At 44.1% G+C, this 27,540-nt stretch overlaps 1 protein-coding gene across 1 annotated transcript in view; it reads right to left on the bottom strand.

Moving 5' to 3' along the window:
• Positions 1-27,540, bottom strand: part of LOC115101858 (metabotropic glutamate receptor 7-like) — a 192,388-nt gene that overhangs the window by 103,606 nt on the left and 61,242 nt on the right. The window contains exon 2 of the mRNA XM_065005294.1: positions 21,424-21,640. Coding sequence (XP_064861366.1) covers positions 21,424-21,640 — 217 coding nt within the window. The remainder of the gene's footprint in view (positions 1-21,423; positions 21,641-27,540) is intronic.

Here is a 27,540-nt window from a genome sequence, read left to right as displayed (position 1 = left end):
GCTGACCCTGCAAAACAACACCTATCGTACTACTATGGCTTACCCTGTAAAACAACACCTATCGTACTACTATGGCTGACCCTGTAAAACAACACCTATCGTACTACTATGGCTTACCCTGTAAAACAACACCTATCGTACTACTATGGCTTACCCTGTACAACAACACCTTACCATGGCTGACCCTATAAAACAACACCTATCATACTACTATGGCTGACCCTGTAAAACAACACCTTACCATGGCTGACCCTGCAAAACAACACCTATCATACTACTATGGCTGACCCTGTAAAACAACACCTTACCATGGCCGACCCTGCAAAACAACACCTATTGTACTACTATGGCTGACCCTGTAAAACAACACCTATCGTACTACTACGGCTGACCCTGTACAACAACACCTATCGTACTACTACGGCTGACCCTGTACAACAACACCTATCGTACTACTACGGCTGACCCTGTACAACAACACCTATCGTACTACTACGGCTGACCCTGTACAACAACACCTATCGTACTACTACGGCTGACCCTGTACAACAACACCTATCGTACTACTACGGCTGACCCTGTACAACAACACCTATCGTACTACTACGGCTTACCCTGTACAACAACACCTTACCATGGCTGACCCTGCAAAACAACACCTATCATACTACTATGGCTGACCCTGTAAAACAACACCTTACCATGGCCGACCCTGCAAAACAACACCTATTGTACTACTATGGCTGACCCTGTAAAACAACACCTATCGTACTACTACGGCTGACCCTGTAAAACAACACCTATCATACTACCATGGCTGACCCTGCAAAACAACACCTATCGTACTACTATGGCTGACCCTGTAAAACAACACCTATTGTACTACTATGACTGACCCTGTAAAACAACACCTATCATTCTACTACGGCTGACCCTGCAAAACAACACCTATCGTACTACTATGGTTGACCCTGTACAACAACACCTATCGTACTACTACGGCTGACCCTGTACAACAACACCTATCATACTACTACGGCTGACCCTGCAAAACAACACCTATCGTACTACTATGGCTGACTCTGCAAACCAACACCTATCGTACTACTATGGCTGACCCTGTAAAACAACACCTATCATACTACTATGGCTGACTCTGCAAAACAACACCTATCGTACTACTATGGCTGACCCTGTAAAACAACACCTATCATACTACTATGGCTGACCCTGCAAAACAACACCTATCGTACTACTATGGCTTACCCTGTACAACAACACCTTACCATGGCTGACCCTGCAAAACAACACCTATCGTACTACTATGGCTGACCCTGCAAAACAACACCTATCGTACTACTATGGCTGACCCTGTAAAACAACACCTTACCATGGCTGACCCTGCAAAACAACACCTATCGTACTACTATGGCTTACCCTGTACAACAACACCTTACCATGGCTGACCCTGCAAAACAACACCTATCATACTACTATGGCTGACCCTGTAAAACAACACCTTACCATGGCCGACCCTGCAAAACAACACCTATTGTACTACTATAGCTGACCCTGTAAAACAACACCTTACCATGGCTGACCCTGCAAAACAACACCTATCATACTACTATGGCTGACCCTGTAAAACAACACCTATCATACTACCATGGCTGACCCTGCAAAACAACACCTATCATACTACTACGGCTGACCCTGCAAAACAACACCTATCGTACTACTATGGCTGACCCTGTAAAACAACACCTATTGTACTACTATGACTGACCCTGTAAAACAACACCTATCATTCTACTACGGCTGACCCTGCAAAACAACACCTATCATACTACTATGGTTGACCCTGCAAAACAACACCTATCATACTACTATGGCTGACCCTGTAAAACAACACCTATCGTACTACTATGGCTGACCCTGTACAACAACACCTATTGTACTACTATGGCTGACCCTGTACAACAACACCTATCGTACTACTATGGCTGACCCTGTACAACAACACCTATCGTACTACTATGGCTGACCCTGTAAAACAACACCTATCGTACTACTATGGCTTACCCTGTAAAACAACACCTATCATACTACTATGGCTTACCCTGTACAACAACACCTTACCATGGCTGACCCTGCAAAACAACACCTATCATACTACTATGGCTGACCCTGTAAAACAACACCTTACCATGGCTGACCCTGCAAAACAACACCTATCATACTACTATGGCTGACCCTGTAAAACAACACCTTACCATGGCCGACCCTGCAAAACAACACCTATTGTACTACTATGGCTGACCCTGTAAAACAACACCTATCGTACTACTACGGCTGACCCTGTAAAACAACACCTATCATACTACCATGGCTGACCCTGCAAAACAACACCTATCATACTACCATGGCTGACCCTGCAAAACAACACCTATCGTACTACTACGGCTGACCCTGCAAAACAACACCTATCGTACTACTATGGCTGACCCTGTAAAACAACACCTATTGTACTACTATGACTGACCCTGTAAAACAACACCTATCATTCTACTACGGCTGACCCTGCAAAACAACACCTATCGTACTACTATGGTTGACCCTGTACAACAACACCTATCGTACTACTACGGCTGACCCTGTACAACAACACCTATCATACTACTACGGCTGACCCTGCAAAACAACACCTATCGTACTACTATGGCTGACTCTGCAAAACAACACCTATTGTACTACTATGGCTGACCCTGTAAAACAACACCTATTGTACTACTATGGCTGACCCTGCAAAACAACACCTATTGTACTACTATGGCTGACCCTGCAAAACAACACCTATTGTACTACTATGGCTGACCCTGTAAAACAACACCTATCGTACTACTATGGCTTACCCTGTAAAACAACACCTATCATACTACTATGGCTTACCCTGTACAACAACACCTTACCATGGCTGACCCTGCAAAACAACACCTATCATACTACTATGGCTGACCCTGTAAAATAGCACCTTACCATGGCTGACCCTGCAAAACAACACCTATCATACTACTATGGCTGACCCTGTAAAACAACACCTTACCATGGCCGACCCTGCAAAACAAAACCTATTGTACTACTATGGCTGACCCTGTAAAACAACACCTATCGTACTACTACGGCTGACCCTGTAAAACAACACCTATCATACTACCATGGCTGACCCTGCAAAACAACACCTATCATACTACCATGGCTGACCCTGTAAAACAACACCTATTGTACTACTATGACTGACCCTGTAAAACAACACCTATCATTCTACTACGGCTGACCCTGCAAAACAACACCTAACGTACTACTATGGTTGACCCTGTACAACAACACCTATCGTACTACTACGGCTGACCCTGTACAACAACACCTATCATACTACTACGGCTGACCCTGCAAAACAACACCTATCGTACTACTATGGCTGACTCTGCAAAACAACACCTATCGTACTACTATGGCTGACCCTGTAAAACAACACCTATTGTACTACTATGGCTGACCCTGCAAAACAACACCTATTGTACTACTATGGTTGACCCTGCAAAACAACACCTATTGTACTACTATGGCTGACCCTGTAAAACAACACCTATTGTACTACTATGGCTGACCCTGCAAAACAACACCTATTGTACTACTATGGCTGACCCTGCAAAACAACACCTATTGTACTACTATGGCTGACCCTGCAAAACAACACCTATTGTACTACTATGGCTGACCCTGCAAAACAACACCTATTGTACTACTATGGCTGACCCTGCAAAACAACACCTATTGTACTACTATGGCTGACCCTGCAAAACAACACCTATTGTACTACTATGGCTGACCCTGCAAAACAACACCTATTGTACTACTATGTCTGACCCTGCAAAACAACACCTATTGTACTACTATGGCTGACCCTGCAAAACAACACCTATTGTACTACTATGGCTGACCCTGCAAAACAACACCTATTGTACTACTATGGCTGACCCTGCAAAACAACACCTATTGTACTACTATGGCTGACCCTGCAAAACAACACATATTGTACTACTATGGCTGACCCTGCAAAACAACACCTATTGTACTACTATGGCTGACCCTGCAAAACAACACCTATCGTACTACTACGGCTGACCCTGTACAACAACACCTATCATTCTACTACGGCTGACCCTGCAAAACAACACCTATCGTACTACTATGGTTGACCCTGTACAACAACACCTATCGTACTACTACGGCTGACCCTGTACAACAACACCTATCATACTACTACGGCTGACCCTGCAAAACAACACCTATCGTACTACTATGGCTGACTCTGCAAAACAACACCTATTGTACTACTATGGCTGACCCTCTAAAACAACACCTATTGTACTACTATGGCTGACCCTGCAAAACAACACCTATTGTACTACTATGGCTGACCCTGCAAAACAACACCTATTGTACTACTTTGGCTGACCCTGTAAAACAACACTTATCGTACTACTATGGCTTACCCTGTAAAACAACACCTATCATACTACTATGGCTTACCCTGTACAACAACACCTTACCATGGCTGACCCTGCAAAACAACACCTATCATACTACTATGGCTGACCCTGTAAAACAACACCTTACCATGGCTGACCCTGCAAAACAACACCTATCATACTACTATGGCTGACCCTGTAAAACAACACCTTACCATGGCCGACCCTGCAAAACAACACCTATTGTACTACTATGGCTGACCCTGTAAAACAACACCTATCGTACTACTACGGCTGACCCTGTAAAACAACACCTATCATACTACCATGGCTGACCCTGCAAAACAACACCTATCATACTACCATGGCTGACCCTGTAAAACAACACCTATTTTACTACTATGACTGACCCTGTAAAACAACACCTATCCTTCTACTACGGCTGACCCTGCAAAACAACACCTATCGTACTACTATGGTTGACCCTGTACAACAACACCTATCGTACTACTACGGCTGACCCTGTACAACAACACCTATCATACTACTACGGCTGACCCTGCAAAACAACACCTATCGTACTACTATGGCTGACCCTGTAAAACAACACCTATTGTACTACTATGGCTGACCCTGCAAAACAACACCTATTGTACTACTATGGCTGACCCTGCAAAACAACACCTATTGTACTACTATGGCTGACCCTGTAAAACAACACCTATTGTACTACTATGGCTGACCCTGCAAAACAACACCTATTGTACTAATATGGCTGACCCTGCAAAACAACACCTATTGTACTACTATGGCTGACCCTGCAAAACAACACCTATTGTACTACTATGGCTGACCCTGCAAAACAACACCTATTGTACTACTATGGCTGACCCTGCAAAACAACACCTATTCTACTACTATGGCTTACCCTGCAAAACAACACCTATTGTACTACTATGGCTGACCCTGCAAAACAACACCTATTGTACTACTATGGCTGACCCTGCAAAACAACACCTATTGTACTACTATGGCTGACCCTGCAAAACAACACCTATTGTACTACTATGGCTGACCCTGCAAAACAACACCTATTGTACTACTATGGCTGACCCTGTACAACAACACCTATCATTCTACTACGGCTGACCCTGCAAAACAACACCTATCGTACTACTATGGTTGACCCTGTACAACAACACCTATCGTACTACTACGGCTGACCCTGTACAACAACACCTATCATACTACTACGGCTGACCCTGCAAAACAACACCTATCGTACTACTATGGCTGACTCTGCAAAACAACACCTATTGTACTACTATGGCTGACCCTCTAAAATAACACCTATTGTACTACTATAGCTGACCCTGCAAAACAACACCTATTGTACTACTATGGCTGACCCTGTAAAACAACACTTATCGTACTACTATGGCTTACCCTGTAAAACAACACCTATCATACTACTATGGCTTACCCTGTACAACAACACCTTACTATGGCTTACCCTGTAAAACAACACCTATCATACTACTATGGCTTACCCTGTACAACAACACCTTACCATGGCTGACCCTGCAAAACAACACCTATCATACTACTATGGCTGACCCTGTAAAACAACACCTTACCATGGCCGACCCTGCAAAACAACACCTATTGTACTACTATGGCTGACCCTGTAAAACAACACCTATCGTACTACTACGGCTGACCCTGTAAAACAACACCTATCATACTACCATGGCTGACCCTGCAAAACAACACCTATCATACTACCATGGCTGACCCTGCAAAACAACACCTATCGTACTACTACGGCTGACCCTGCAAAACAACACCTATCGTACTACTATGGCTGACCCTGTAAAACAACACCTATTGTACTACTATGACTGACCCTGTAAAACAACACCTATCATTCTACTACGGCTGACCCTGCAAACAACACCTATCGTACTACTATGGTTGACCCTGTACAACAACACCTATCGTACTACTACGGCTGACCCTGTACAACAACACCTATCATACTACTACGGCTGACCCTGCAAAACAACACCTATCGTACTACTATGGCTGACTCTGCAAAACAACACCTATTGTACTACTATGGCTGACCCTGTAAAACAACACCTATTGTACTACTATGGCTGACCCTGCAAAACAACACCTATTGTACTACTATGGCTGACCCTGCAAAACAACACCTATTGTACTACTATGGCTGACCCTGTAAAACAACACCTATCGTACTACTATGGCTTACCCTGTAAAACAACACCTATCATACTACTATGGCTTACCCTGTACAACAACACCTTACCATGGCTGACCCTGCAAAACAACACCTATCATACTACTATGGCTGACCCTGTAAAATAACACCTTACCATGGCTGACCCTGCAAAACAACACCTATCATACTACTATGGCTGACCCTGTAAAACAACACCTTACCATTGCCGACCCTGCAAAACAAAACCTATTGTACTACTATGGCTGACCCTGTAAAACAACACCTATCGTACTAATACGGCTGACCCTGTAAAACAACACCTATCATACTACCATGGCTGACCCTGCAAAACAACACCTATCATACTACCATGGCTGACCCTGTAAAACAACACCTATTGTACTACTATGACTGACCCTGTAAAACAACACCTATCATTCTACTACGGCTGACCCTGCAAAACAACACCTATCGTACTACTATGGTTGACCCTGTACAACAACACCTATCGTACTACTACGGCTGACCCTGTACAACAACACCTATCATACTACTACGGCTGACCCTGCAAAACAACACCTATCGTACTACTATGGCTGACCCTGCAAAACAACACCTATCATACTACCATGGCTGACCCTGTAAAACAACACCTATTGTACTACTATGACTGACCCTGTAAAACAACACCTATCATTCTACTACGGCTGACCCTGCAAAACAACACCTATCGTACTACTATGGTTGACCCTGTACAACAACACCTATCGTACTACTACGGCTGACCCTGTACAACAACACCTATCATACTACTACGGCTGACCCTGCAAAACAACACCTATCGTACTACTATGGCTGACTCTGCAAAACAACACCTATCGTACTACTATGGTTGACCCTGTACAACAACACCTATCGTACTACTACGGCTGACCCTGTACAACAACACCTATCATACTACTACGGCTGACCCTGCAAAACAACACCTATCGTACTACTATGGCTGACTCTGCAAAACAACACCTATTGTACTACTATGGCTGACCCTGTAAAACAACACCTATTGTACTACTATGGCTGACCCTGCAAAACAACACCTATTGTACTACTATGGCTGACCCTGCAAAACAACACCTATTGTACTACTATGGCTGACCCTGTAAAACAACACCTATTGTACTACTATGGCTGACCCTGCAAAACAACACCTATTGTACTACTATGGCTGACCCTGCAAAACAACACCTATTGTACTAATATGGCTGACCCTGCAAAACAACACCTATTGTACTACTATGGCTGACCCTGCAAAACAACACCTATTGTACTACTATGGCTGACCCTGCAAAACAACACCTATTGTACTACTATGGCTGACCCTGCAAAACAACACCTATTGTACTACTATGGCTGACCCTGCAAAACAACACCTATTGTACTACTATGTCTGACCCTGCAAAACAACACCTATTGTACTACTATGGCTGACCCTGCAAAACAACACCTATTGTACTACTATGGCTGACCCTGCAAAACAACACCTATTGTACTACTATGGCTGACCCTGCAAAACAACACCTATTGTACTACTATGGCTGACCCTGCAAAACAACACCTATTGTACTACTATGGCTGACCCTGCAAAACAACACCTATTGTACTACTATGGCTGACCCTGCAAAACAACACCTATTGTACTACTATGGCTGACCCTGCAAAACAACACCTATTGTACTACTATGGCTGACCCTGTACAACAACACCTATCGTACTACTACGGCTGACCCTGTACAACAACACCTATCATTCTACTACGGCTGACCCTGCAAAACAACACCTATCGTACTACTATGATTGACCCTGTACAACAACACCTATCGTACTACTACGGCTGACCCTGTACAACAACACCTATCATACTACTACGGCTGACCCTGCAAAACAACACCTATCGTACTACTATGGCTGACTCTGCAAAACAACACCTATTGTACTACTATGGCTGACCCTCTAAAACAACACCTATTGTACTACTATGGCTGACCCTGCAAAACAACACCTATTGTACTACTATGGCTGACCCTGTAAAACAACACTTATCGTACTACTATGGCTTACCCTGTAAAACAACACCTATCATACTACTATGGCTTACCCTGTACAACAACACCTTACCATGGCTGACCCTGCAAAACAACACCTATCATACTACTATGGCTGACCCTGTAAAACAACACCTTACCATGGCTGACCCTGCAAAACAACACCTATCATACTACTATGGCTGACCCTGTAAAACAACACCTTACCATGGCCGACCCTGCAAAACAACACCTATTGTACTACTATGGCTGACCCTGTAAAACAACACCTATCGTACTACTACGGCTGACCCTGTAAAACAACACCTATCATACTACCATGGCTGACCCTGCAAAACAACACATATCATACTACCATGGCTGACCCTGTAAAACAACACCTATTTTACTACTATGACTGACCCTGTAAAACAACACCTATCCTTCTACTACGGCTGACCCTGCAAAACAACACCTATCGTACTACTATGGTTGACCCTGTACAACAACACCTATCGTACTACTACGGCTGACCCTGTACAACAACACCTATCATACTACTACGGCTGACCCTGCAAAACAACACCTATCGTCCTACTATGGCTGACCCTGTAAAACAACACCTATTGTACTACTATGGCTGACCCTGCAAAACAACACCTATTGTACTACTATGGCTGACCCTGCAAAACAACACCTATTGTACTACTATGGCTGACCCTGTAAAACAACACCTATTGTACTACTATGGCTGACCCTGCAAAAACAACACCTATTGTACTACTATGGCTGACCCTGCAAAACAACACCTATTGTACTACTATGGCTGACCCTGCAAACAACACCTATTGTACTACTATGGCTGACCCTGCAAAACAACACCTATTGTACTACTATGGCTGACCCTGCAAAACAACACCTATTGTACTACTATGGCTGACCCTGCAAAACAACACCTATTGTACTACTATGGCTTACCCTGCAAAACAACACCTATTGTACTACTATGGCTGACCCTGCAAAACAACACCTATTGTACTACTATGGCTGACCCTGCAAAACAACACCTATTGTACTACTATGGCTGACCCTGCAAAACAACACCTATTGTACTACTATGGCTGACCCTGTACAACAACACCTATCATTCTACTACGGCTGACCCTGCAAAACAACACCTATCGTACTACTATGGTTGACCCTGTACAACAACACCTATCGTACTACTACGGCTGACCCTGTACAACAACACCTATCATACTACTACGGCTGACCCTGCAAAACAACACCTATCGTACTACTATGGCTGACTCTGCAAAACAACACCTATTGTACTACTATGGCTGACCCTCTAAAACAACACCTATTGTACTACTATGGCTGACCCTGCAAAACAACACCTATTGTACTACTATAGCTGACCCTGCAAAACAACACCTATTGTACTACTATGGCTGACCCTGTAAAACAACACTTATCGTACTACTATGGCTTACCCTGTAAAACAACACCTATCATACTACTATGGCTTACCCTGTACAACAACACCTTACCATGGCTGACCCTGCAAAACAACACCTATCATACTACTATGGCTGACCCTGTAAAACAACACCTTACCATGGCTGACCCTGCAAAACAACACCTATCATACTACTATGGCTGACCCTGTAAAACAACACCTTACCATGGCCGACCCTGCAAAACAACACCTATTGTACTACTATGGCTGACCCTGTAAAACAACACCTATCGTACTACTACGGCTGACCCTGTAAAACAACACCTATCATACTACCATGGCTGACCCTGCAAAACAACACCTATCATACTACCATGGCTGACCCTGTAAAACAACACCTATTTTACTACTATGACTGACCCTGTAAAACAACACCTATCCTTCTACTACGGCTGACCCTGCAAAACAACACCTATCGTACTACTATGGTTGACCCTGTACAACAACACCTATCGTACTACTACGGCTGACCCTGTACAACAACACCTATCATACTACTACGGCTGACCCTGCAAAACAACACCTATCGTACTACTATGGCTGACTCTGCAAAACAACACCTATCGTACTACTATGGCTGACCCTGTAAAACAACACCTATTGTACTACTATGGCTGACCCTGCAAAACAACACCTATTGTACTACTATGGCTGACCCTGCAAAACAACACCTATTGTACTACTATGGCTGACCCTGTAAAACAACACCTATTGTACTACTATGGCTGACCCTGCAAAACAACACCTATTGTACTACTATGGCTGACCCTGCAAAACAACACCTATTGTACTACTATGGCTGACCCTGCAAAACAACACCTATTGTACTACTATGGCTGACCCTGCAAAACAACACCTATTGTACTACTATGGCTGACCCTGCAAAACAACACCTATTGTACTACTATGGCTGACCCTGCAAAACAACACCTATTGTACTACTATGGCTGACCCTGCAAAACAACACCTATTGTACTACTATGGCTGACCCTGCAAAACAACACCTATTGTACTACTATGGCTGACCCTGCAAAACAACACCTATTGTACTACTATGGCTGACCCTGCAAAACAACACCTATTGTACTACTATGGCTGACCCTGCAAAACAACACCTATTGTACTACTATGGCTGACCCTGCAAAACAACACCTATTGTACTACTATGGCTGACCCTGCAAAACAACACCTATTGTACTACTATGGCTGACCCTGCAAACAACACCTATTGTACTACTATGGCTGACTCTGCAAAACAACACCTATCGTACTACTATGGCTGACCCTGTAAAACAACACCTATTGTACTACTATGACTGACCCTGCAAAACAACACCTATCATACTACTATGGCTGACCCTAAAACAACACCTATGGCTGTACTACTATGGCTGACCCTGTAAAACAACACCTATCGTACTACTATGGCTGACCCTGTAAAACAACACCTATCATACTACCATGGCTGACCCTGCAAAACAACACCTATCATACTACCATGGCTGACCCTGTAAAACAACACCTATTTTACTACTATGGCTGACCCTGTAAAACAACACCTATCCTACTACTACGGCTGACCCTGTACTAATGGTTGACAACACCTATCGTACTACTACGTGACCCTGTACAACAACACCTATCATACTACTACGGCTGACCCTGCAAACAACACCTATCGTACTACTATGGCTGACTCTGCAAAACAACACCTATCGTACTACTATGGCTGACCCTGTAAAACAACACCTATTGTACTACTATGGCTGACCCTGCAAAACAACACCTATTGTACTACTATGGCTGACCCTGCAAAACAACACCTATTGTACTACTATGGCTGACCCTGTAAAACAACACCTATTGTACTACTATGGCTGACCCTGCAAAACAACACCTATTGTACTACTATGGCTGACCCTGCAAAACAACACCTATTGTACTACTATGGCTGACCCTGCAAAACAACACCTATTGTACTACTATGGCTGACCCTGCAAAACAACACCTATTGTACTACTATGGCTGACCCTGCAAAACAACACCTATTGTACTACTATGGCTGACCCTGCAAAACAACACCTATTGTACTACTATGTCTGACCCTGCAAAACAACACCTATTGTACTACTATGGCTGACCCTGCAAAACAACACCTATTGTACTACTATGGCTGACCCTGCAAAACAACACCTATTGTACTACTATGGCTGACCCTGCAAAACAACACCTATTGTACTACTATGGCTGACCCTGCAAAACAACACCTATTGTACTACTATGGCTGACCCTGCAAAACAACACCTATTGTACTACTATGGCTGACCCTGCAAAACAACACCTATTGTACTACTATGGCTGACCCTGCAAAACAACACCTATTGTACTACTATGGCTGACCCTGCAAAACAACACCTATTGTACTACTATGGCTGACTCTGCAAAACAACACCTATCGTACTACTATGGCTGACCCTGTAAAACAACACCTATTGTACTACTATGACTGACCCTGCAAAACAACACCTATCATACTACTATGGCTGACCCTGCAAAACAACACCTATCGTACTACTATGGCTTACCCTGTACAACAACACCTTACCATGGCTGACCCTGCAAAACAACACCTATCGTACTACTATGGCTGACCCTGCAAAACAACACCTATCGTACTACTATGGCTTACCCTGTACAACAACACCTTACCATGGCTGACCCTGCAAAACAACACCTATCGTACTACTATGGCTTACCCTGTACAACAACACCTTACCATGGCTGACCCTGTAAAACAACACCTTACCATGGCTGACCCTGCAAACAACACCTATCGTACTACTATGGCTTACCCTGTACAACAACACCTTACCATGGCTGACCCTGCAAAACAACACCTATCATACTACTATGGCTGACCCTGTAAAACAACACCTTACCATGGCCGACCCTGCAAAACAACACCTATCATACTACTATGGCTGACCCTGTAAAACAACACCTTACCATGGCCGACCCTGCAAAACAACACCTATCGTACTACTATGGCTGACCCTGTAAAACAACACCTTACCATGGCTGACCCTGCAAAACAACACCTATCGTACTACTATGGCTGACCCTGTAAAACAACACCTTACCATGGCCGACCCTGCAAAACAACACCTATTGTACTACTATGGCTGACCCTGTAAAACAACACCTTACCATGGCTGACCCTGCAAAACAACACCTATCATACTACTATGGCTGACCCTGCAAAACAACACCTATTGTACTACTATGGCTGACCCTGCAAAACAACACCTATTGTACTACTATGGCTGACCCTGCAAAACAACACCTATTGTACTACTATGGCTGACCCTGCAAAACAACACCTATTGTACTACTATGGCTGACCCTGCAAAACAACACCTATTGTACTACTATGGCTGACCCTGCAAAACAACACCTATTGTACTACTATGGCTGACCCTGCAAAACAACACCTATTGTACTACTATGGCTGACCCTGCAAAACAACACCTATTGTACTACTATGGCTGACTCTGCAAAACAACACCTATCGTACTACTATGGCTGACCCTGTAAAACAACACCTATTGTACTACTATGACTGACCCTGCAAAACAACACCTATCATACTACTATGGCTGACCCTGCAAAACAACACCTATCGTACTACTATGGCTTACCCTGTACAACAACACCTTACCATGGCTGACCCTGCAAAACAACACCTATCGTACTACTATGGCTGACCCTGCAAAACAACACCTATCGTACTACTATGGCTTACCCTGTACAACAACACCTTACCATGGCTGACCCTGCAAAACAACACCTATCGTACTACTATGGCTTACCCTGTACAACAACACCTTACCATGGCTGACCCTGTAAAACAACACCTTACCATGGCTGACCCTGCAAAACAACACCTATCGTACTACTATGGCTTACCCTGTACAACAACACCTTACCATGGCTGACCCTGCAAAACAACACCTATCATACTACTATGGCTGACCCTGTAAAACAACACCTTACCATGGCCGACCCTGCAAAACAACACCTATCATACTACTATGGCTGACCCTGTAAAACAACACCTTACCATGGCCGACCCTGCAAAACAACACCTATCGTACTACTATGGCTGACCCTGTAAAACAACACCTTACCATGGCTGACCCTGCAAAACAACACCTATCGTACTACTATGGCTGACCCTGTAAAACAACACCTTACCATGGCCGACCCTGCAAAACAACACCTATTGTACTACTATGGCTGACCCTGTAAAACAACACCTTACCATGGCTGACCCTGCAAAACAACACCTATCATACTACTATGGCTGACCCTGTAAAACAACACCTATCATACTACCATGGCTGACCCTGCAAAACAACACCTATCATACTACTACGGCTGACCCTGCAAAACAACACCTATCGTACTACTATGGCTGACCCTGTAAAACAACACCTATTGTACTACTATGACTGACCCTGTAAAACAACACCTATCATTCTACTACGGCTGACCCTGCAAAACAACACCTATCATACTACTATGGCTGACCCTGTAAAACAACACCTATCGTACTACTATGGCTGACCCTGTACAACAACACCTATTGTACTACTATGGCTGACCCTGTAAAACAACACCTATTGTACTACTATGGCTGACCCTGCAAAACAACACCTATTGTACTACTATGGCTGACCCTGCAAAACAACACCTATTGTAGTACTATGGCTGACCCTGCAAAACAACACCTATTGTACTACTATGGCTGACCCTGCAAAACAACACCTATTGTACTACTGTGGCTGACCCTGCAAAACAACACCTATCGTACTACTATGGCTGACCCTGTAAAACAACACCTATTGTACTACTATGACTGACCCTGCAAAACAACACCTATCATACTACTATGGCTGACCCTGCAAAACAACACCTATCGTACTACTATGGCTTACCCTGTACAACAACACCTTACCATGGCTGACCCTGCAAAACAACACCTATCGTACTACTATGGCTGACCCTGCAAAACAACACCTATCGTACTACTATGGCTTACCCTGTACAACAACATCTTACCATGGCTGACCCTGCAAAACAACACCTATCATACTACTATGGCTTACCCTGTACAACAACATCTTACCATGGCTGACCCTGTAAAACAACACCTTACCATGGCTGACCCTGCAAAACAACACCTATCATACTACTACGGCTGACCCTGCAAAACAACACCTATCGTACTACTATGGCTGACCCTGTAAAACAACACCTATTGTACTACTATGACTGACCCTGTAAAACAACACCTATCATTCTACTACGGCTGACCCTGCAAAACAACACCTATCATACTACTATGGCTGACCCTGTAAAACAACACCTATCGTACTACTATGGCTGACCCTGTACAACAACACCTATTGTACTACTATGGCTGACCCTGTAAAACAACACCTATTGTACTACTACGGCTGACCCTGCAAAACAACACCTATTGTACTACTATGGCTGACCCTGCAAAACAACACCTATTGTACAACTATGGCTGACCCTGCAAAACAACACCTATTGTACTACTATGGCTGACCCTGCAAAACAACACCTGTTGTACTACTGTGGCTGACCCTGCAAAACAACACCTATTGTACTACTATGGCTGACTCTGCAAAACAACACCTATCGTACTACTATGGCTGACCCTGTAAAACAACACCTATTGTACTACTATGACTGACCCTGCAAAACAACACCTATCATACTACTATGGCTAACCCTGCAAAACAACACCTATCGTACTACTATGGCTTACCCTGTACAACAACACCTTACCATGGCTGACCCTGCAAAACAACACCTATCGTACTACTATGGCTTACCCTGTACAACAACACCTTACCATGGCTGACCCTGCAAAACAACACCTATCATACTACTATGGCTGACCCTGTAAAACAACACCTTACCATGGCTGACCCTGCAAAACAACACCTATCATACTACTATGGCTGACCCTGTAAAACAACACCTTACCATGGCCGACCCTGCAAAACAACACCTATTGTACTACTATGGCTGACCCTGTAAAACAACACCTTACCATGGCTGACCCTGCAAAACAACACCTATCATACTACTATGGCTGACCCTGTAAAACAACACCTTACCATGGCTGACCCTGTAAAACAACACCTATTGTACTACTATGGTTGACCCTGCAAAACAACACCTATCATACTACTATGGCTGACCCTGTAAAACAACACCTTACCATGACTGACCCTGTAAAACAACACCTATCATTCTACTATGGTTGACCCTGCAAAACAACACCTATCATACTACTATGGCTGGCCCTGTAAAACAACACCTATCGTACTACTATGGCTGACCCTGTACAACAACACCTATTGTACTACTATGGCTGACCCTGTACAACAACACCTATCGTACTACTATGGCTGACCCTGTACAACAACACCTATCGTACTACTATGGCTGACCCTGTAAAACAACACCTATCGTACTACTATGGCTGACCCTGTACAACAACACCTTATCATGTCTGACCCTGTAAAACAACACATTTTACTGCACCTATCCGGTGTACTGTACGTGACAATCTTTTTTTTTTTTTTTTTTTTTTTCCCGGCTGGAATATTCTGTGAGGACTAGCCTGCCTGAAGGCTGCAGACTGGCTATGTGCTGTGAAACTGAGGCTAAATTATTGAATGACTGCAGAATTCCTCGTCACTCAGTCAAGATGAGAACACCAGGCAGGCAGAGACATCAGAGCCTGGAGTCTAGTGCTGTGGGTTTGAGTGTCTTCACCTGCCACTGGCAGAGTGTCTGTTCTCTGGGCATGAAAGAAAGAGCTCTCTGTTTACACAGGCAGCCAAAGAGCAGTCCACTGTCTCCGTTAGAAAAAAAATGATAACTCTGAGAGATAAATGCAAGGGGCATCATAGAGGGGAGTGTTTTACTCCTCACACTGCTCTGTGTGGAGTATTCAAATCTTATACATAGGCGATTCTAACATGGAACCTCAAACATAGTTTTAATGCAACAGTCTAAAAGTATTGGGTAAGAATGTGGTTTTCGTGAAATTAACATCCTGGGACGTGCACAATATTTCATTTGTAGCTTCAGACCTACTGCTCGGTATCTACATTAAACACTCTCCCCCCCTCCAACTCAGTGCTCCACATGTCCCAGCTTGATTAATATATCACAGATAAAATAATGATGATTTAATTCATCAGGCTCCTGCTAGCCCTAGGCTGATGGTCCTAGGCTGATGAGTCTAAGTGCCACGGGCCGTGTGCTACATTAACAGCGTCCATTATTCATCCCCACATCCCGGAGATTCCCAAAATGCACTCCAGGATGTGACGGTGGCGTTTCAGAAATCAGTGGTCCCTGATGGGTTCAACCCCTCTTACCCATTCCTCTGTCCCCCCACTACCCCGCAAAACCCCAATCGTACCATCACTCCACCCCCGAGGGGGATCCATAATGCTCCAATTATACTTATCACCTCTGGAGCAGATGCAGAATGACGACAGGCTCCCTCCACTGACACTTTCCTCCCCATGCAGCTCAAGTGGGAGCCCACAGAAATATAATTCCATTGCTATTCTGTGCACATGAACCCCTTCCTTCGTTATCCCACGTTCCATTCCACTGTCACGTTGTCTCTAGAAGAGAGCGGGGACGGCTGCTGGAGCACAATTTTCCACTTTAGAATGATCATATTCTGAGAACACATCAAGCTATTGGTCAAATACTAGGGCAGTCACTCCATATGTATGAAGTCAAAATAAAATAAAATGCTCTTACATTTTTCTGCTTCAGTCCCTCGGCTAAATATTTGGAGTGCCTTTGACAGGTTTTTCATTGTTCAAACTAATGATATGAAAACCCGGCTGTGGCAGCATACAGCAATTAATTTAAGAGTGATGTTTGTGGGAGAATCTAATCCTCAAACGCGCTGCATGACTTTGTTTATCAAAGAGAAAAAACAAACTCCATTACACTGGACCCAATACAGAGGTACACACCAAGAAAATACAAACAAGATTCATCTTTCCATGCTGCAATTCTAAAGCAAAGACAACTCATTCAAATTAAACTGCAAGGGTGGAATACTACCAAAACAAGGGAGAAAGAGGAGAGTGGAAAACAGAGCAGATCGATATGAGCTGACCAACACTCTGCTCGGGGTAATGGGCAGCCATATTGCATTAGTCCGGGAGAAGCTTCTCCTTGAAGTGGTGAAGCGAGAATGTTACTAATGCATCTGCCATGTCACTTCCAGAAACATCTGAAGGCCCTACAGATCAACTCAAACAACAAACTGTGGCTGTATCTGGGACTGCACTGTTTCTCTTTCAATGTTATTGGAGAGATTTCTACTGCATCACTGCTTCAGTGCAAATACAGTATGATGCCTATTCATTTCAATCAAATGCAGCATCTCGTACTGCAAATGACACATTCTCTCATGTTATGAATATCGAGAGTTATCATTCTGAAATCAAAGCTTTTATCAAAAGCACAATGCCTAGAGTGTGCAGGGCTTTCATTGAGGGAAATGATTCCTATTTGATTTGTATGGGGATACAGAAGGGCATTCCCTGACTGCAGCTCTATTGTAATGGATGAGTCAACCAGAACAGCAAGATACATTTCTAACTCCCTCGTCTGTGATGTTTTTACAGTCACAACAATATTATCAATGCAGCGTTTTGCCGAGACAAAAACACCAGTGAAGGAAGTACAACAGACAGAAAACCATCTGGTCATTGCAGACCCACCATGTGCAGACCCACCATGTGCAGACCCACCATGTGCAGACCCACCATGTGCAGACCCACCATGTGCAGACCTACCATGTGCAGACCTATCATGTGCAGACCTACCATGTGCAGACCCACCATGTGCAGACCTACCATGTGCAGACCCACCATGTGCAGACCCACCATGTGCAGACCCACCATGTGCAGACCTACCATGTGCAGACCCACCATGTGCAGACCTACCATGTGCACACCTACCATGTGCAGACCTACCATGTGCACACCTACCATGTGCAGACCCACCATGTGCAGACCTATCATGTGCAGACCTAGCATGTGCAGACCTACCATGTGCAGACCCACCATGTGCAGACCTACCATGTGCAGACCCACCATGTGCAGACCTACCATGTGCACACCTACCATGTGCAGACCCACCATGTGCAGACCTACCATGTGCATACCTACCATGTGCAGACCTACCATGTGAAGACCTACCATGTGCATACCTACCATGTGCAGACCTACCATGTGCAGACCCACCATGTGCGTTGGAGTATGTAACACACTGAAATAAAATCCCCTCCAAAGTAACCCACTAAATCATCAGGACTTTTCTTCCCAATACCCTCTTAGTGTTCTGCTGAGACTCATCCTGCAGCTGTTCTCTCCAGCGCCACAACAGCCTCTTAAAGTTTTAATGAGTGATCACACTGCACATGAACAAATTAAATTTTCATGTCCTCCAGACTTCTTATCGTCGCCCAAAGGGATATCAGAGACGGAAAAGGAAGTGACACATCCCACTCCCTCATTTTTCTGTTTCAATGGAAGTGAATGAACTAAGTAGACCAGACCAAGCTCTGTGTATGGGAGAGCCACTCACTAAAGTAGACAGGAAGTTGCCCATTTTTTAAAATGGTAACGGCCTGAGTGAAACGGCCTGAGTGAACTAATGTATCTTAATTTATCCATCATCTTTAAGGATATCATTAGCTCTCGTCCTTTCCTCTACACTAGCATCACTCCTCAGTACCGATGCTCAGGATTGGTTGACAGGGGTCTAGCTAGTAGCTGCAGATTACAGGAAAATAGTTGGGATCTGTAAAGGTTAAGGCAGAGATCTGTATATAATGACGAGATGCTGGGCAAAAACTGGTTGAATAAACGTTGTTGCCATGTAATTTCAACCCCCCAAAATGATGTGATCACTTTGACAACTCAACCAAATGTAAATCAAAACTAGATGTTGAAACTACGTAATGTGCCCAATGGCTCATGTTTCCTTCTTAACAATGGGAGTCGTTGTCCCAAAGCCAGAAAGGCAGGCCTACATATTAAGCCCATAGAAACGCATTGGGATGATTTTTTACAGATTTTTGCGGAAGATAACCCTTCCTGCTTCGCCTCTTCCTTTCTTGTCAAGGTGAGAATCAGGAAGTAACCTTGGTTCCCTAGGTACAGTGGTATTGTCGGGGGAGGAGTTGTATGAATGCTGAAGCGTAGATCACGGAATGTCATTTCCTGGTCCAGATGATGAAGTAGGTAATCCTTTCTTAAAGCAGCGCCTCTGTTGCTGGGATGGAAATGGAATTGAGAGTTCTCCCACACAACAGATATTGCCAGCACCCACAGAACAAACTCTTATATTCTTAGATCATATTTTACTCAGGGTCACTCACAGAGCTGAAAGTCACTCACAGTACTAGAAGTCACTATGATCATTGTTGTCAATACATTAATACTTCTTAAATTATTACAAAATATAATTGTCTGTGTAGTCTCAGCATGGAATGTACAGCAATTTGTTGGTCCATAGTGAGCCCCAGATGGACAAAACAGCCCCTCTCTCTCTCTCTCTCTCTCTCTCTCTCTCTCTCCCTCCCTCTCTCTCTCTCTCTCCCTCCCTCTCTCTCTCCCTCCCTCTCTCTCTCTCTCCCTCCCTCTCTCCCTTTCTCCCTCCCTCCCTCCCTCCAGTGTGCTGCCTGTCTTAAATTGGCAGTGTAATTATAACCTGCTATAAGGTGGAGGAGGGCATTCTCACCTGTGATCATTCCCTGTCTGTATGGAACCAGGGGTGAAAAATGCTTCAAGAGGAACAACATGTCTACAGCGCTTTGAGAAATAACTCCAAAACTAAATCTAACCATAGTATATTATCATTTACAGTATCATATCCACTACTACTTCCATTACTTACCAGCCTCTTTGGAGATCTGTTGGAAGGCCTCCACGCCCTTCTCTCCATAGCTGCCCTCAGAGGCAACGGTGGAGACGTAGGTCCAGTCCAGGGCTCTGATGATGTCCACCATTGCCTGGGCCTGAAATGAGTCCGGGGGAACCACCCGAGAGAAGAAGTCATAGCGCCGGTCATCACTCAGCTCTGGGGCCGTGGAGGCATAGCTGATCTGAGGGATCTGATTGGAGGAGAGTGAAGTGATGAGAAGAGATTTTACTCCTCTTATGCGCAACAGGGTGCAACAACAGCATACAACTTTCAGCCCTATTCATTATAGTTCTGTCTGCAATGTTCTGAGTGTTCTACCTAACTGAATGTGTTTTACCTAACTGAATGTGTTCTACCTAACTGAATACTCCATGCTGAATATGCTTAATGTTGATGGTGGATGACACGAGTTTCAACCAGACAGAGAACGAAAAAATCTTTGAGACCTAGTGAGACCTAGTAAAAAGCACTGTATAAAAGCAATATCATCATTACTAGTATTATTAAGCAGTGTATCATCACTTGAGATGTTCCCAGTCCCCTATAATTGTCACAGACAGCTTAGCTCTCAAATAAGTATTGCTGTTAACCCCATCAAATGCTATTGGTGATGTGTAAATTAAATAGGATTTTATAAGACACTGGCATCACCTCTCCTCAACCCTCACATCCCTCCTCGCCCCTCGAATCCCTCATCACCTCTCCTCTCTCCTCCTCACCCCTCCTCACCTCACCTCTCCTCTCCTTACCCCTCGAATCCCTCATCACCTCTCCTCTCTCCTCCTCACCCCTCCTCACCTCTCCTCACCCCTCACATCCCTCCTAACCTCTCGCATCCCTCCTCACCTCTCCTCACCCCTCAAATCCCTCATCACCTCTCCTCTCTTCTCCTCACCGCTCCTCACCTCTCCTCACCTCTCCTCACCCCTCACATCCCTCCTAACCTCTCACCTCTCCTCACCCCTCAAATCCCTCATCACCTCTCCTCTCCCATCCTCACCTCTCCTCACCCCTCACATCCCTTCAAACCCTTACTCACCTCTCGCATCCCTCCACACCCCTCCTCTCCCTTCCTCACCCCTCCTCACCTCAGCTCTCCCATCCCCTCCTCACCCCTCCTCTCCCTTCCTAACCCCTCCTCACCTAGGCTCTCCACTCCTCTCCTCACCCCTCCTCTCCCTTCCTCACCCCTCCTCACCTGTCCCCGGTGCAATCACAGAGATGTTATGAGTGTTCAGGTACAGACCAGCTACCTTGAATAACTCAGGTGGGCTGGGTGCATCACATTGATATTGTTGGATATGGTTGAGATACCCCATCATACCATCTTATCTAAGCTGCTGTTTGAATGCAATCCATTCCTATTAGGATGATCAGAAGCAGCTGGACACTGGGGAAACAGGGGAATGAGGACACAGAAGCCCACTGATGGAATTCCACAACCCTGGCTAACAACACTGGGTATGAGTTATGGCTTTGACCTACTACTGCACAAAGCAGACACATAGAGGATGGGAACAGGAGGTCATGCTCAAAGCAACTTAATACATGTTGAACGGCCAAACGTATATGCGAGTACAATATCCGTTCTGGTTGTAATCCAATTACACAAATTCAGGGGAGGGAATACTGTCAGATGCTAAACCACTTCAGTGAGTTAGAATTTAGTGTTCTGGTTCAAAAGTGGGCAGCAGTCAGGTAATCTAGCATTTAAGAGCGTTGGGCCAGTAACCGAAAGGTCACTGGTTTGGATCCACGAGCCTACTAGGTAAAAAATATATTGAATGTACCCTTGAGCAAGGCACTTAACTCTAATTGCTCCTGTAAGTCGCTCTGGATAAGAGCATCTGCTAAATTACTTTAAAAAAAACTATGATACAATGTAATAAAAGGATGAGAAAGAGAATGCCAGGATTTGTATTTTAACACACTGTCTCTCTCTTTCACTCTCTTCATCTCTCTCTCTTTATTTCGGTCTCTCTCTTTCTCTCTCTATCTCTTGTCTCTCTATCGCTGTCTCTCTATCTCTCTATCACTGTCTCTCTCTTTCTGTATCTCTGTCTCCGTCTCTCTGTCTCTCTGTCTCCGTCTCTCTGTCTCCGTCTCTCTGTCTCTCTCTATCTCTCTATCACTGTCTCTCTCTTTCTGTATCTCTGTCTACGTCTTTCTGTCTCCGTCTCTCTGTCTCTCTCTTTCTGTATCTCTGTCTCCGTCTCTCTGTCTCTCTGTCTCCATCTCTCTGTCTCTCTGTCTCCGTCTCTCTGTCTCTCTCTATCTCTGTCTCCGTCTCTCTGTCTCTCTCTTTCTGTCTCTCTCTTTCTGTCTCTCTCTTTCTGTCTCTCTCTGTCTCTGTCTCTCTGTCTCCGTCTCTCTGTCTCCGTCTCTCTCTTTCTGTATCTCTGTCTCCATCTCTCTGTCTCTCTGTCTCCGTGTCTCTGTCTCCGTCTCTCTGTATCTCTGTCTCCGTCTCTCTGTCTCTCTCTTTCTGTATCTCTGTCTCCGTCTCGCTGTCTCCGTCTCTCTGTCTCTCTGTCTCCGTCTCTCTGTCTCCGTCTCTCTGTCTCTCTCTATCTCTGTCTCCGTCTCTCTGTCTCTCTCTGTCTCTCTCTGTCTCCGTCTCTCTGTCTCTCTCTGTCTCTCTCTGTCTCCGTCTCTCTGTCTCTGTCTCTCTGTCTACGTCTTTCTGTCTCCGTCTCTCTGTCTCTCTCTTTCTGTATCTCTGTCTCCGTCTCTCTGTCTCCGTCTCTCTGTCTCCGTCTCTCTGTCTCTCTCTTTCTGTCTCTCTCTTTCTGTCTCTCTCTGTCTCTGTCTCTCTGTCTCCGTCTCTCTGTCTCCGTCTCTCTGTCTCTCTCTTTCTGTATCTCTGTCTCCGTCTCTCTCTTTCTGTATCTCTGTCTCCGTCTCTCTGTCTCTCTGTCTCCGTCTCTCTCTATCTCTGTCTCCGTCTCTCTGTCTCTCTCTTTCTGTCTCTCTCTGTCTCTGTCTCTCTGTCTCCGTCTCTCTGTCTCTCTCTTTCTGTATCTCTGTCTCCGTCTCTCTGTCTCTCTGTCTCCGTCTCTCTGTCTCCGTCTCTCTGTCTCCGTCTCTCTGTCTCTCTCTTTCTGCATCTCTGTCTCCGTCTCTCTGTCAATTCAATTCAATTCAATTCAAGGGCTTTATTGGCATGGGAAACATTGCCAAAGCAAGTGAGGTAGACAACATACAAAGTGAATATATAAAGTGAAAAACAACAAAAATTAACAGTAAACATTACACATACAGAAGTTTCAAAACAGTAAAGACATTACAAATGTCATATTATATATATATACAATGTACAAATAGTTAAAGGACACAAGATAAAATAAATAAGCATAAATATGGGTTGTATTTACAATGGTGTTTGTTCTTCACTGGTTGCCCTTTTCTCGTGGCAACAGGTCACAAATCTTGCTGCTGTGATGGCACACTGTGGAATTTCACCCAAAAGATATGGGAGTTTTTCAAAATTGGATTTGTTTTCGAATTCTTTGTGGATCTGTGTAATCTGGGGGAAATATGTCTCTCTAATATGGTCATACATTGGGCAGGAGGTTAGGAAGTGCAGCTCAGTTTCCACCTCATTTTGTGGGCAGTGAGCACATAGCCTGTCTTCTCTTGAGAGCCATGTCTGCCTACGACGGCCTTTCTCAATAGCAAGGCTATGCTCACTGAGTCTGTACATAGTCAAAGCTTTCCTTAATTTTGGGTCAGTCACAGTGGTCAGGTATTCTGCCGCTGTGTACTCTCTGTGTAGGGCCAAATAGCATTCTAGTTTGCTCTGTTTTTTTGTTAATTCTTTCCAATGTGTTAATTATCTTTTTGTTTTCTCATGATTTGGTTGGGTCTAATTGTGCTGTTGTCCTGGGGCTCTGTAGGGTGTGTTTGTGTTTGTGAACAGAGCCCCAGGACCAGCTTGCTTAGGGGACTCTTCTCCAGGTTCATCTCTCTGTAGGTGATGGCTTTGTTATGGAAGGTTTGTGAATCGCTTCCTTTTAGGTGGTTGTAGAATTTAACGGCTCTTTTCTGGATTTTGATAATTAGTGGGTATCGGCCTAATTCTGCTCTGCATGCATTATTTGGTGTTTTACGTTGTACACGGAGGATATTTTTGCAGAATTCTGCGTGCAGAGTCTCAATTTGGTGTTTGTCCCATTTTGTGAAGTCTTGGTTGGTGAGCGGACCCCAGACCTCACAACCATAAAGGGCAATGGGCTCTATGACTGATTCAAGTATTTTTAGCCAAATCCTAATTGGTATGTTGAAATTTATGTTTCTTTTGATGGCATAGAATGCCCTTCTTGCCTTGTCTCTCAGATCGTTCACAGCTTTGTGGAAGTTACCTGTGGCGCTGATGTTTAGGCCAAGGTATGTATAGTTTTTGTGTGCTCTAGGGCAACAGTGTCTAGATGGAATTTGTATTTGTGGTCCTGGTGACTGGACCTTTTTTGGAACACCATTATTTTGGTCTTACTGAGATTTACTGTCAGGGCCCAGGTCTGACAGAATCTGTGCATAAGATCTAGGTGCTGCTGTAGGCCCTCCTTGGTTGGTGACAGAAGCACCAGATCATCAGCAAACAGCAGACATTTGACTTCGGATTCTAGCAGGGGGAGGCCGGGTGCTGCAGACTTTTCTAGTGCCCGCGCCAATTCGTTGATATATATGTTGAAGAGGGTGGAGCTTAAGCTGCATCCCTGTCTATCCCCACGACCCTGTGTGAAGAAATGTGTGTGTTTTTTGCCAATTTTAACCGCACACTTGTTGTTTGTGTACATGGATTTTATAATGTCGTATGTTTTACCCCCAACACCACTTTCCATCAGTTTGTATAGCAGACCCTCATGCCAGATTGAGTCGAAGGCTTTTTTGAAATCAACAAAGCATGAGAAGACTTTGCCTTTGTTTTGGTTTGTTTGGTTGTCAATTAGGGTGTGCAGGGTGAATACATGGTCTGTTGTACGGTAATTTGGTAAAAAGCCAATTTGACATTTGCTCAGTACATTGTTTTCATTGAGGAAATGTACGAGTCTGCTGTTAATAATAATGCAGAGGATTTTCCCAAGGTTACTGTTGACACATATTCCACGGTAGTTATTGGGGTCAAATTTGTCTCCACTTTTGTGGATTGGGGTGATCAGTCCTTGGTTCCAAATATTGGGGAAGATGCCAGAGCTAAGTATGATGTTAAAGAGTTTTAGTATAGCCAATTGGAATTTGTTGTCTGTATATTTGATCATTTCATTGAGGATACCATCGACACCACAGGCCTTTTTGGGTTGAAGGGTTTTTATTTTGTCCTGTAACTCATTCAATGTAATTGGAGAATCCAGTGGGTTCTGGTAGTCTTTAATAGTTGATTCTAAGATCTGTATTTGATAATGTATATGTTTTTGCTCTTTGTTCTTTGTTATAGAACCAAAAAGATTGGAGAAGTGGTTTACCCATACATCTCCATTTTGGATAGATAATTCTTCGTGTTGTTGTTTGTTTAGTGTTTTCCAATTTTCCCAGAAGTGGTTAGAGTCTATGGATTCTTCAATTGCATTGAGCTGATTTCTGACATGCTGTTCCATCTTTTTCCGTAGTGTATTTCTGTATTGTTTTAGTGATTCACCATAGTGAAGGCGTAGACTCAGGTTTTCCGGGTCTCTATGTTTTTGGTTGGACAGGTTTCTCAATTTCTTTCTTAGATTTTTGCATTCTTCATCAAACCATTTGTCATTATTGTTAATTTTCTTCGGTTTTCTATTTGAGATTTTTAGATTTAATAGGGAAGCTGAGAGGTCAAATATACTGTTAAGATTTTCTACTGCCAGGTTTACACCTTCACTATTACAGTGGAACGTTTTACCCAGGAAATTGTCTAAAAGGGATTGAATTTGTTGTTGCCTAATTGTTTTTTGGTAGGTTTCCAAACTGCATTCCTTCCATCTATATACTCTGTCTCCGTCTCTCTGTCTCCGTCTCTCTGTCTCTCTCTTTCTGTATCTCTGTCTCCGTCTCTCTGTCTCTCTCTTTCTGTATCTCTGTCTCCGTCTCTCTGTCTCCGTCTCTCTGAAAGTACCTATT

Source organism: Oncorhynchus nerka, linkage group LG20 (genome assembly GCF_034236695.1).
Source record: "Oncorhynchus nerka isolate Pitt River linkage group LG20, Oner_Uvic_2.0, whole genome shotgun sequence".
NCBI lineage: Eukaryota > Metazoa > Chordata > Actinopteri > Salmoniformes > Salmonidae > Oncorhynchus > Oncorhynchus nerka.
This window is presented reverse-complemented; position numbering and strand designations above follow the sequence as displayed.